This window comes from Malania oleifera, chromosome 5 (assembly GCF_029873635.1).
Source record: "Malania oleifera isolate guangnan ecotype guangnan chromosome 5, ASM2987363v1, whole genome shotgun sequence".
Lineage (NCBI taxonomy): Eukaryota > Viridiplantae > Streptophyta > Magnoliopsida > Santalales > Ximeniaceae > Malania > Malania oleifera.
The window spans coordinates 97,110,255-97,122,320 of NC_080421.1; the positions used below are offsets into that span (position 1 = coordinate 97,110,255).

Genomic DNA, 12,066 nt, shown 5'->3' on the forward strand with positions numbered 1-12,066 from the left:
GTTTGGCCGAACCTCGTTAAAAATTTGGTGTCTGCGCTCTCTCTCTCTCTCTCTCTCTCTCTCTCTCTCTCTCTCTCTCTCTCTCTCTCTCTCTCTCTCTCTCTCTCTATTTCCGAACTTATATTCATATTATATCTGCGGTGCATGTTTTAAATGGTGGTATATATGAATATCTAAAATACGTAAGAAAAATTGGGTAATACTGAATTAATTGAGATATCCACTGATTAAATCAATTTAGTTGCATAATACTGCAATCAGTGTATATTCAAATTTGTGGATGTATGGTTGGGTTTTTAATTGAGGATTGAGATATCAAAATATTTTTAAATACCTAATTCACCCCCCTCTTGGGATTACACCTAAATTAACATTTGGTAAGGTGGAGATTGTTGGAGTATGTGACTCATATTGAGTGGAGTGCATGCATAGGGAAAGCATGGTGAAAAAAACACAGAAGCTGAGTGGCAGGAAGAAATAGTCGACGATTTAGTCAACGGTTACATCGACCTTTTAATCTCGAGAAGAAATCGTCGATGGTTTGTCTAAATTCATCAACAGATTCAGTTTCAGTAGGAAACTGTCGACTGTTTTGTTTGGCACAATTGTCAAATTTTGAATTGGGAAGAACAGTAGGTTAAGGATTCAGAGGCATAACCTCGAGGGATTGATGCAGGGGTATTTTGGGAACTTCCTAAGTCCTTTGTATGTGTAGGGTTAGCATATAAACAATATTGTAACCTTGGTTTGGATTGATAGTGAAAATCAGCCACTTGCTCCCACGGACGTAGCCACATTACCGAACCACGTAAATTTTTGTATCTCTGTTTATTTGCTTTCCTTTATTATCTGTGTGTGATAGTGTTTTCATATTATTCATTGTTGGTTGCTGCATTGCACGATCCAATCTGGGATTTCTGCTACGCATTAATTTGCATAACAAATTACCACAAAAATCTATAAGCATGTGAAAAAATGAGCCAACATTCATGTTTTGAGAAGGTAATAGAAGAAGAGTAAATTTTTTATACTTTGATAGAGGGAAGACAAAAAGAATGGGGAGGCGAAGTGTTGGAAGGTGAAGAGAATAGGGAGGCAAAGTGTTGGAAAAAAAAAAAGGGGTTCAGAAGTGCAGCCATGGGGAATAAAAAAAAAATTTTAAAGGGGTATTTTTTGTGTATTATGTTACAAATTGGGAAATAATAAGGATCTAAATTTTAAATGAATGACATCCAAAGTGAAATATAGGTATGAAAAAAGTTTTTAGTTGGAGGTCTACTATGTTTTTTTCTTAAACCTTTTAGGAGTAGTTTAATATTTAATGGGTTTTGATTTGTTACATACTTCTGCATTAATATGAGCTTGGTATTTTTCATCTTATCCTATCCTGTATCCTCAGAATAAAAATTTTTAAATTTTTAGTGACAAAACTGCTCATTAAAAGATATCTTTGTTTCTAGGCAGTTCAAAAAAATATATCTTTCTATTCTCTCCACACTCTGGCTGCATTCATTCTTTGTCCAAATACCCTACAAAAATTTGTATTTCACATATACAAATTTTGTTACATCTTGAAAAGGCTTATTTTGAAACTGATGCTCATTTTTTTTTTTAATAGCAATTGCAATCTGCAAACATCAGCAACATCAATTGGGTGCCATTATATCTTAGAGACAATTCAGTACAGAATCCATTTGCAAACTATGTGTTGGGAAATCATATCTTAAGGATAGTGTATTTTTTCTTACCTAGAGTATCTGATTTCTGAATTTCTAAAAGAGAGGAGATCCTAAAGTGTGACTTCTCACATGATCTACCGAGAAGTATTAATATTATGCTCTTTATTCTCAGCTGAAGCAGCCCATTTCCTCTCCCTAAGGAGCAACAAACCCCCAAAACCAAGAATAAAAGCACTTCCCCAAATGGAAATTTAAACACAATTATTCTCAATTATTTTCCAAACAAGAAAATTTTAATTATATGAATAATTTGATCGGTACATCTCGCTTCAGTATGTTATATATCATTCATATGAGCATATCCTTATTTCACTGAGAAAAAAGCAGCTGGCATTATCCTATCACAAATTAAGCAGCAGCTTTGCCTGGCAGAAAATTAAACTGCAGATGCAGCGAGGGAATTTGTGTTGGCGCCGTGCTAAATGGAAGAACAAATGATCTCAGGAATAGTTAATCAGGCTTAACAATTGACAAATGGTGCTTCTAAGGTTGCTTATATCTATTTCAAAGTTAAAAAATAAATAAATAATTCACACGCTTTCAAGCATACCTTTAGAATACTACAAGTTTGATTGAGTGCCTGCCCTCAAGACTCCACGAAAAAGGCAAAGGGAGTGATCTCACTGAATACAGCAACACAAAATCAACTCACGAAGCTATCAACCTTACTTGACATTAGGCACAATCACAATAGTTATACTATACACTCTCTTTTTTGATTATTCACACTGGTATATGATCATGAAACAGAGTGACGCCTTCGCTTCTGAAATAGAAAACGACCTTCCGAACCAGCCTTGCCACCAGGCTTGAGATCCCTGATTCGAAATATAACATTGAGCTTGCTCAATTTTCTGGTGAATGATCTGAAGATCTTATTAGCAGGATGTGTCCTTACAAGCTCCTGTTTCATGGAGACATGGTCTTTCTCCAAGTCAGTTAGCCTCATCCTCATTCTCGCAACCTCAAGTTTCAGCTCTCGGTTCTCTCTTCTCACAGATGCATAATTATCTCTGGGTGAGATGGCTCCACTACCTGCACCGCTGCTTGAACGTTGAGGAAACTGGCCATTGAGCGAGCCAAAGAAAAACTGATTGTGGCCTCCATTCATTGCGTTTCGAAGCCTGATTTGCTCAAAGTATAGCACTTGGACTGCCATCTGCACCGGTAACCTTTCGTTTTGAGCAGCGTGGCTGCAGGCTTCTTGAGATAGTTTCTGACAGTCAATGGTTTTGCAGAGTCGGTAGCGCTCCGAGTCCTTCATATTTGGATGAACCTGTAGGTATAAGCAAAAAATTGGAGTTTCAAATGTTGAAACAAAAAAACAAAAATGGAGACTGCTTATTGTTTTGTTTAGAATTGGAGGGGTGGGGGTGGAGGGGAGATTCTCACTTTCAGGAAGACATCCACGGCCCTGTACAATCCATCATTCAATATTCGAGCATGGTCTGGAAGTAGTTCAGCTAGTGCTATAAATTTTGATGCCGTCAAGTTTGAATCAAGAGCAACCTCTGCAAGGTAACTGTCCAACAACTTCGACACCTTAAGAATTGAACTTTGTTTAGGTGATCCAGGGCTGTCAAAATCATAAACCATTTCACTCTCATCCCTCAAGTGACCATCCTCATCATCATCTTCATCCAAGTTCAAGAACATAGAAAATATCCTTGAGATTGAATCTGTATCATAGAGAGGGCTATGGCTATTTCCATGGGAATTTGCAGGGATAAGGATGTCTTCGAGTATTGCCTGGTCCAGTTGCAGACCTATCCGCCTTTCTAAGTCAGATCTGCAAGAAATAGAAGCTGATGCAGCTATTGCATTTTTCAATAAGCTTGAAAGAAATGCCATTGGAACAGAACTCTTTCTTGATTGGGTTGGTAATAAACCAACCATTGCTTCAACAATGACTCTTTGTTTCTTCTGCAATTCCAAATCCAACAAACATTCTTTGACCAATTGAGGATCCCGGACAACAAGACCCTGAAGAGAATTATGGGCATAGTTTATCAAAATTTTACTGATCATGTCCTGTTTCAGACCCTTCGATTTTACTGCCGATAGAACCCGTTGGAAGAAATCAAGATTGAGCACTGCAAGTGACCTTCCCCACCAGTCTGAGGGTGGTTCAGTTTCCATGTTTGGGGTAGGCTTTGCAGGGAAATTGTGCTCAAGTTTGGACAAGCCAGAGGTGAGTTGCTCTTTGCATGCATTATTTGCAATAGCATTGATAATCCTGCTGACAAGGTTGATTTCTTCTGAAATGGGCAAGAGAGTTTCACACTGATGAAGAACAGCAATCGAGCTTGATATGTTTGAGAGCACCATCTCTTTCAGATACACCTCTGTGCGGGTTTCCAGGTTCTTCTCAGCAAATTCTTCAGTCATTTCCAGATAATAAGCTGTGCAACGTAGCATCGCAACATTTGACAGCGAGATCTCAATGTTCACTCCATAACAGTACTTTGCAGCCAGTTCAAATGCCTCTGGTCCACCTGGAACAGAAGGGAGATGAATTCGTGTAACCTTTGAATCTTTTGCTTCCAACAACAACTTTCGGATTCTTCCGCTCCTAGAACCAAGAGGGAACTGCACAAGAACCCCAACCATGTGACCAAAGAATTCTATTTTTCAATCATATAGAAACAACACCATATTTGAAACTGTCAGAGGGAAGAACATGATATATTCATCAAATATGTATATTGAGGGACTAGTTTGTGATTTTTTTTTAATCATTCAATTAACAGAGTCTTAAGCATGGACACAGGCTTGAAAGCATGCTATCGTCAGATAGAATGGAGTTGTTCCCGGAGATGTTATTTTCTTTAATTAATTATCTATTTTGACCAGCCTTATCAGCTTTGTATTAAAACTTAAAGGGCATGGGTGCACAACTCCCACACTTTTTCTTGCATGTTTTTCATCCAGCATTCAAGAGAAGTGCTTTAGTTTTGTCTGAGATGGGGGGAGAGTGGCTAGACAAGTTCTTGAATTATGAAACCAAATTCCCAACAAGTATGAACTTGAATGAGAAGAATAGTGATGCCCAACCACAGCCAGATCCTCCTACCTTATGAAGTGCAAAACTTGCTGCTCCAACTTCAATAGAAAGATCACTTGAAACATCAGAAATTGGCCTGCAGGACGAAAAACCAGAAGAATTGGTGTTACAGAAGACAAGAAATCTCCAAATCAATATTAAATGCATACATACATTTTTTTTTTGCTAAGTATACAACAACCTTGCAGGAGCTCCTCCAGCACAACTGCACCCCCAATATTTGAACCCATAGTATTTGAATAGATTCGCTACAGGAATGGATTAAATTCACATACAGTGAACATTCTTGAACCTATGGACAATGTGATCCATCCCGATTTTATGTTCGACATGGATGGCCCAGATTGAACACCAACATTTCAATTATAACATAATCTGTGGGACTACTCTAGCAGTCTGCAAGGGATAAGGGTAGACTAACTGATGATGTTGCAGAGCTTTATGTGATTGGGCAGGGGAAACAATTTGGCAATTTTACTGATTTGGATGGTTACATGATGGAAACCGCATGGGTCCCCTGGACTTATTAGAAAGCTGGGCCTGTTCATTGTATTCTATTGCTATGTAAAGCTAGAAGCTTTGTTATACTTCACAGCTATGGTACAATTATTCTGTACTTATTTGAAGGCCTCTAGATGGTAGAAACACAAAAATTATTGACAAGCAAATACTCATAGCAATTGACTGTACATTGATAGTGCAGGATCAGAGAAAAAAAACCTAGCATGCCATCCTCGTGAAGCTGTCTTTTGATGCAAGTGTGCAAAAGTTTCAATGTCAATATTACATGTTCATCTGTCGTTCTCGCACAACTTCAAGAAAAGAAGATTTATCAAGGAGTGCTGTTTCTTTTGCTAATTTGGAGGAACTTAGGCAAATGCTGAAGAGAAATGACAACTCATCTAACGATTCAAGAGAGTTACCAAAGGGGGCATTAGAAAGTTCAGGGAAAGCTGATCAGACTAAAAAAACAAATGGCCTTTGTCCAAACATTATCCCTAGGTTCTGTTTTTGGTAGAAAGATATGACAAACCGCTCTTTAAAACTTAATCGAATCACTGAAAAATGATTGATTAATCAAAATTATTGGGATTTAGTTGTTGAAATCGGTTAAAAACATTTGGGAGAAAGATCAGTTCCAGGAAAAAGAAGAAGTGAAAATTTAACTGGGTTCTCGCATCCAACCTTCGCTGTTGTTTACAAAAACTTTTTTTTAGCAACAGTATTTTGCTGTAAATTCTGAAAAAGCTAGGGCTAACTTCCACAAACGCAAAATTCCAGACATGCTCTCATTTACGACCCTCATGAATTGAAGGTTTCATTGTCAACCAACATTGGTTGGTATCATTTTCAATTTCATTTTCAGTTCCCAGAAAATTAAAATTCTCAAATCAGCTAATTGAAGTTCGATTGCGACTGTCCACCAGTGCTAGCTTTTAAAACATTTTTACCAATCCTGAAAGAGCCGTCCTGTAAAATTGAGTCAAAGATAACTACTTTTGAAATATTAATAACTGTGATTACCGAAATTCCAAAAGCCAACTCTTGGCAAATTTTTGAACAAAAATATACATCGCATAGACTGCAAGGAGGAAGAAGTTATCACAGAACCTTAAATTCAAATTTTGATATAAAAGACCACGTGCAATTTTTTTAAAAGGATTTCCGGTAACAAAGCTCGACAAACTTTTTCATTTTTTGGCTCCATTGGGAAAGTTGGAAGAGGGCAGAAAACCTGAATCAACGATGAACAGGGAACTCCAAGCATGAATAGACTGTTCCTGATGGTTCTCTATCTCTCCAGATATTTTCTTAGAAATGCTTCCATAAAAAAAAAAAAAAATACTGAAGAAAAAGGATTGCTCCAATTTGAAGTAAAATAATGTGTTAAATGCAGAATACTACTTGATTTGGCCTTGCTTAAGCTAAAAAAAAAAAAATTAAAGAAAAATCCTGAGATATGCGTATTGAAAAAAGAAAATTGCTGGGCAAAACTAACATACAGAGCGTAATAACATCAGACGTGAGAAACAGAAAAAGAAATGGCACGCGAGAAACAAATTAAGAAGGAAAAAGCTTACCATTCAGTGGCATGCCTTGCACTTGGGCATGGACGAAATGACCTCTTCCCTGAGATGCTTGGTTTCATTTCTCCAACAGTAACTACACCCATCTCCCTGAGAACTTCACAATTCAACCTTTCCACTAAAAACTCAGCAACCAAATCCAAATCAGCCACAAACCCAAAATTGGATTTACTATTCTTCTTCACGCAGGAGGGTTACGGAGCTCTCTCCCTCTCTCTCTTTCTCTCTCTTTCTCTGTTTGTCTCTCACTCTCTCTCTCTTGAGGAAAGAGAAAAGCTGGAGTGAGATGAAAGTGATGAGATGAACCCATGCAGGATTAAAGCGTGGAGATGGGTTATTGATACATACTTTAATGAGTAGTGTTTATTATAAAAATTTGGGTATAAATCTAAAGTCAAGGGGAATGTAGGTGCGCAGTCTGCACTTTTCGGTGAAAGGTGGAGGGGGGGAGGGCACTGGAGCAGTGGCCTTTTACGTGGTTTTTGTTTTGAGAAAAATGCAGAATTTCTGAAGTTTTGCAGTGCTTTTGGGGTGTTGTAATCATGGCTACTGAAAGCTACCCCCTTAAAGATTACTCTTAAATAACTCATGCTGTGTGTAAAGCTCTCTAAAGTGGAAATTAATAGGATCTGTTGGATTACATGCCATTATGAGAACCACACTTAGATGATTCCCTTAATTAAACTTTATATATATATACATATATGTACGTATGTATATATGTATGTAACTATGTATGTATATCTTAGAGAGGGAAAAGTAGCCTAGCTAGCTATGTGTGCCATCCTTGCCCAACACTCGACAGATTTCTTGTAGCCTATAACAGAAAGTGATTATTCCTTGAAAGATTAATACTAGGATTGCAGAAAGTGATCATTCCTTTCCTTGAAAATTTAAATTACAGAAAGTGTACTCCAGTATTATTCCTCTCTCTCTCTCTCTCTCTCATGAAGGGTTGTGGGTCCGACTTGATAGGCCATGGTTCATGTGGGAGGAGTGTATAGCTATAGGTCCTCCCCTCTTCCCCCAATCCCTTCCCCCTTTCTCATTAATCCCAAAGTTACAAATCTCAAATTCAAACCACTACTGATCTATACTTGGGACAATCGAGTGGTTGTAGAGAAACAAATGACACTAGCAGCCTCTCTTCTGTCCACTTTGCCACAAACCTAGACACCAAAAATTATGCATCTTTGCTTTGTGTCCAAGAGACATTGGTTTGGATCAAATGATGCACTTACAGACACACACACACACATATTGTACCATATATAATCATGGGAACACTGTGTTTTACTGCAGTGAATTTTTTGTTCTTTTATGTCAAGTTCAGCAAACACCTGACAGTCACAGCAATGATGTGTGCATACATTTTTACCTTATCTTTTTGGATGACTGGTAAATGGTAATTAGGCTAATGGGGGTAAGGTAATAATGCGGGGGACTTTTGGCTGAGGGCATCTTGAAGCTGGGCGTCTTACACGCTCACAATTAATTAGTACAAATGCACTTTTGGAGTGACAAATGTTGGACTATGAATCATTGCTGAAGATTGATTGTGGAGGGAGCAATGATGAACCCATCACCTGCACTGCTTGCAGGTGCTGGTGGATGGAGGGAGAAGGAGTGGCGTGTTAGCCAATTTGAAACTCTGAAAGAAACATTCCGTGGAGCAAATTGTGCACATCCTTTGCTCACTACAAAAACATCCCGCAGAATCATTTGGAAGCCTCTGTTTTTTAGGGTAGAGGTTGCCCCCTGTTTCAGTGGAATTTTGCTCTTATTCACAAAGAAAAATACCAAAAATTAGGTTTGATGAAGAGTTTTTCAAACTTAATTTTAAAAACTCTAACCAGCATAGGTGGATCCAAGACCTCTTACTACGTGTTGGAGCTCATGCATAAAGTACTTTTAAATTTTTCATAATTATTAATTTATAATCATAAATTATTATAATAGCAACTTAAACATAAGGTTGTAGCTTCAATTAAAACAAAAAACTCAAACTTTCACCATACTAATTGAATTTCCCCCTAGTCCGTTTTCTTCTCTATTTTTTGTTTCAATTTTGAAATAGTGCCCTAAAATTTTATTTTAAATTTTTTTATTATTATTTGAACTTATGCCCTATACGACAGTAAGCCTTCTACGACAATAAGAAGTTGAGTAGATATAATTCCAAAAATACCACTAACTAGATAGATTTTTGTCAATTGAGTGACTCCTATAGTCCACACTGACCCAATATAGATCCACTCATGTCTAGCAATTAGGTTTTTAAATTTTTTTGAAATCTTTTGAATAAAAAAGTTAGGAATTTGATACTCCTTAGAGTTGATATTTAATTTTTTCAAACATTTTTTCGTGTTTTTTATTTATACTTAATTTTTAAAAAAATTACAAAATTATCCATTCAAATCTTCATGCAAATTCACAAAAAATATGTTTATTTTCATAATATTCAAGTTAGATATATATATATATATATATTGAAATTTCTTGATGATAAATGTACCATTAAAGAGTAAAAAAAAAATACCAAGAAAAACAAAGAATTACACACCATTACTTTCTCCTTGAAGTTACTAGTTCTCACTGTCAAATCTGAGGAGCCCACAATTCATATAAAAGGTAGAAATATCATTACATGCAGTGTTTTGAACAATTTGCTTTTTATTTCCCCATTTGATTATGTCTGACCTTCCCACTCACCAAGTCTCACGTGCGTAACACGTGGGACAGCATGCTTAACAAGTACATCACATTTTTGAGATCAAGGCTCCCTCAATTCTAAATCTTCTATTCCATTTTCTTTTATGCTTCCAATTGCATTCTATTAGTATGAATCATTTACAAAAGATGGAAAATAATTCCCTTATGTTAGAGGGAAATATTCAAAGAAAAAAGTTTTAATATGGATTTTTTTAAAAATAAAAGGAATGTTAGACACCAATAATTAATTTGTTAGCTTTTGTATAATGGCGATGTCTTTTGGTCAAAATTTAATGACTGTGGTTCGAAGAAAGTTAGAAATTAACATTTAGAGATTTTATTAGGCCCGGTAAGAAAGTACCATGATATGATTGAAAGAATTTAAGAGAGATACGAATTGATGATACGATATAAAGACTAGAGTGATATTAATTCTTATATTATTTAAATATGCATGAGAGTCATAGCATACTTTGAACAGTCAACAAAATTTGTTTGTATTTTTTTTATTTATAAATTAACTTCAAGTTATTATTATTAGTGCGGCACCTTTTTGTCTAACCACAAGATTACGGTAGTTCGATTTAAAAAAAAAAAATCAATTTTAGGGCTAAACACTTATTCGCAATTAGCACCTCAAAAAGAAATTGATGAAAAGAAATAATAATTTTGTTGGTTTTTGTAAATATAGTGATCGACAAAGTTGTAGCATTTGTAAAAAGGTAGGAACAATGGAACAAACATAGAATAAAAAAATCATCAAAAAATAATAATGTATCACTTTTAAATTTTAATTAAAAAAATACTAGGAAGAAAAATACTTGATTAAAATATCTTTTTAATGAAAGAAATATATTTAAATTGTTATAAAAAAATTTTTTGGTAGTTTGAGGATTAATTAATGAATTTATAAATTAAAATAAATTATTAAAATGTTAATCGTTCAGACTTATAGCAAGGAATTTATTTAAGAAAACGATAAAGGGTAAGAAAGTCTTTGGGATTTAAGACAAAATATCAAAGGTAAAAATTATTAATCTTTGTACATAAATGTGCAATTTATCAAAGAGTCATGTGTGTAATTTTCGGCTATAGTTTTGGATAAATTTCAATTTGTCATTATTATTAGGGTGCAACACTTTCTCCTAAACTTCCAACCATAGGATTAATTAGTCTAGTATAGTCAATAATTGAAGTTTGAGCTATAATTTTTCTATGAATATCAAAAGCAATTGGTGAAAAGACATTTATGAATGGACTCATACATGCTCAAGCTCGTGAATGTTATAAAAGTTTGTTTTCTCTACTCTAAAAAATTAGAAATGTTGAATTTAAGACGAATAAAGTTATAAGCATACTAAAATATCTTAAATGACAGAAAAGAATCATTTTGCGACTCTCAATAAAGATATCAGTAGATAATTTTGTAATATTCAAATAAAGATGTGCATTACGAAACAATTTTATAATATCTAAATAAAGATATGGCATGCAGATACAAAAATTTATTAAAAATAAGAAAATCTCTTTTGGCTTTTAGAATAACCTCACTCGTGAACAAAGAAGTTGTTGAAAAACTATTTGGTCTCATCTAAAAATGATAGTGATTGAAAGTAAAAATAATTGCAATGTGACTTATAAAGCTATAGACCTACTAAATTATCTTAACTTATAAAAAAGAAAAAAAAACCACTTTATTAGTGTATTTGCAAACATATGAATAAGCAACCTTTTTAATATTTGCGAGAGATTAATCTCCTCAGTCAATATGACCACTAATCTTTAAATTGACTCAGTGTAACCATTATTATTTGTGCTATGACTAGCCCCTTTATGACTATATCGAGCCAGCTAAAAGATAATAGCCACATTTATTTACAAGATTTAATTTAATGATTTCTATATAAGAACTTATCTCTAATGTCAAGACAACAATCACAAACATGGTATAGTTTTCAATAAAAATAAAAGGTCATTTTGAGATCCATAATCTTCAAATTCAAAGTCTTTTAATAATATCCTTAAAAAATTATGCTACAAATGTACGTACCTTAGTTGTGGAACTACTCCCCTTCAACGATGAGTGAAGTCATGATTTTTATTTGGTTTGAAAGTTAGAAAAATCATTTGTTTTGTTTAGAAAAGTTATATTTTTGAAAAACATATTTTCTTTTAGCCATTTCAAGGGAATGATGAACCTCCATTCCTAAGTCATATAAGTCAAATGTTACAAATCTTGGGTAAAGGGCATTAGTCATTACAATTAACTTGAATGCTCTTAAATAGCAAGGGCACCCCTACCTTAGGGTGAGGACCACTACTCTGTCTAGGTCGTAAAAATCTTTTATGGATCATCATTTGTTGATTATATATGTTTATTGACAATAGGAGCCTTGTATGATCATTATTGTAGACATGCAATCCTCAAACAATAGGAAATTCATTGTTTTATTAAAGAATCATC

General features: G+C 34.9%; 1 protein-coding gene across 3 annotated transcripts; it reads right to left on the minus strand.

Annotated features, from left to right (window-relative positions):
- Nucleotides 1-2,214: 2,214 nt before the first annotated feature.
- LOC131155764 (BTB/POZ domain-containing protein At1g03010-like) lies at nt 2,215-7,937 on the minus strand. Of its 3 annotated transcripts, none has more exons than XM_058109150.1 (4): nt 6,885-7,937; nt 4,813-4,879; nt 3,132-4,328; nt 2,215-3,015 (listed from the first exon to the last, which is right to left on the minus strand). In XM_058109150.1, the coding sequence occupies exons 1-4, from the start codon at nt 6,974-6,976 to the stop codon at nt 2,479-2,481; spliced, it is 1,893 nt and encodes a 630-aa protein (XP_057965133.1). In that variant the 5' UTR covers nt 6,977-7,937; the 3' UTR covers nt 2,215-2,478. The 3 variants fall into 3 exon arrangements, with proteins under 3 accessions (XP_057965133.1, XP_057965134.1, XP_057965135.1); XM_058109151.1 differs by lacking the exon at nt 6,885-7,937 and adding an exon at nt 4,957-5,216; XM_058109152.1 differs by lacking the exon at nt 6,885-7,937 and adding an exon at nt 4,985-5,064.
- Nucleotides 7,938-12,066: the final 4,129 nt, after the last annotated feature.

What these genes read in the sequence shown, in the direction of transcription:
- LOC131155764 (XM_058109150.1), bottom strand. Translation starts at nt 6,976, where the DNA reads ATGGGTGTAGTTACTGTTGGAGAAATGAAACCAAGCATCTCAGGGAAG. An exon ending in CAAGTTTTGCACTTCATAAG is followed by an intron (nt 4,329 to 4,812) that starts GTAGGAGGATCT and finishes GTTCTTGTGCAG; the next exon opens with TTCCCTCTTGGTTCTAGGAG. An exon ending in CCGTGGATGTCTTCCTGAAA is followed by an intron (nt 3,016 to 3,131) that starts GTGAGAATCTCC and finishes TTATACCTACAG; the next exon opens with GTTCATCCAAATATGAAGGA.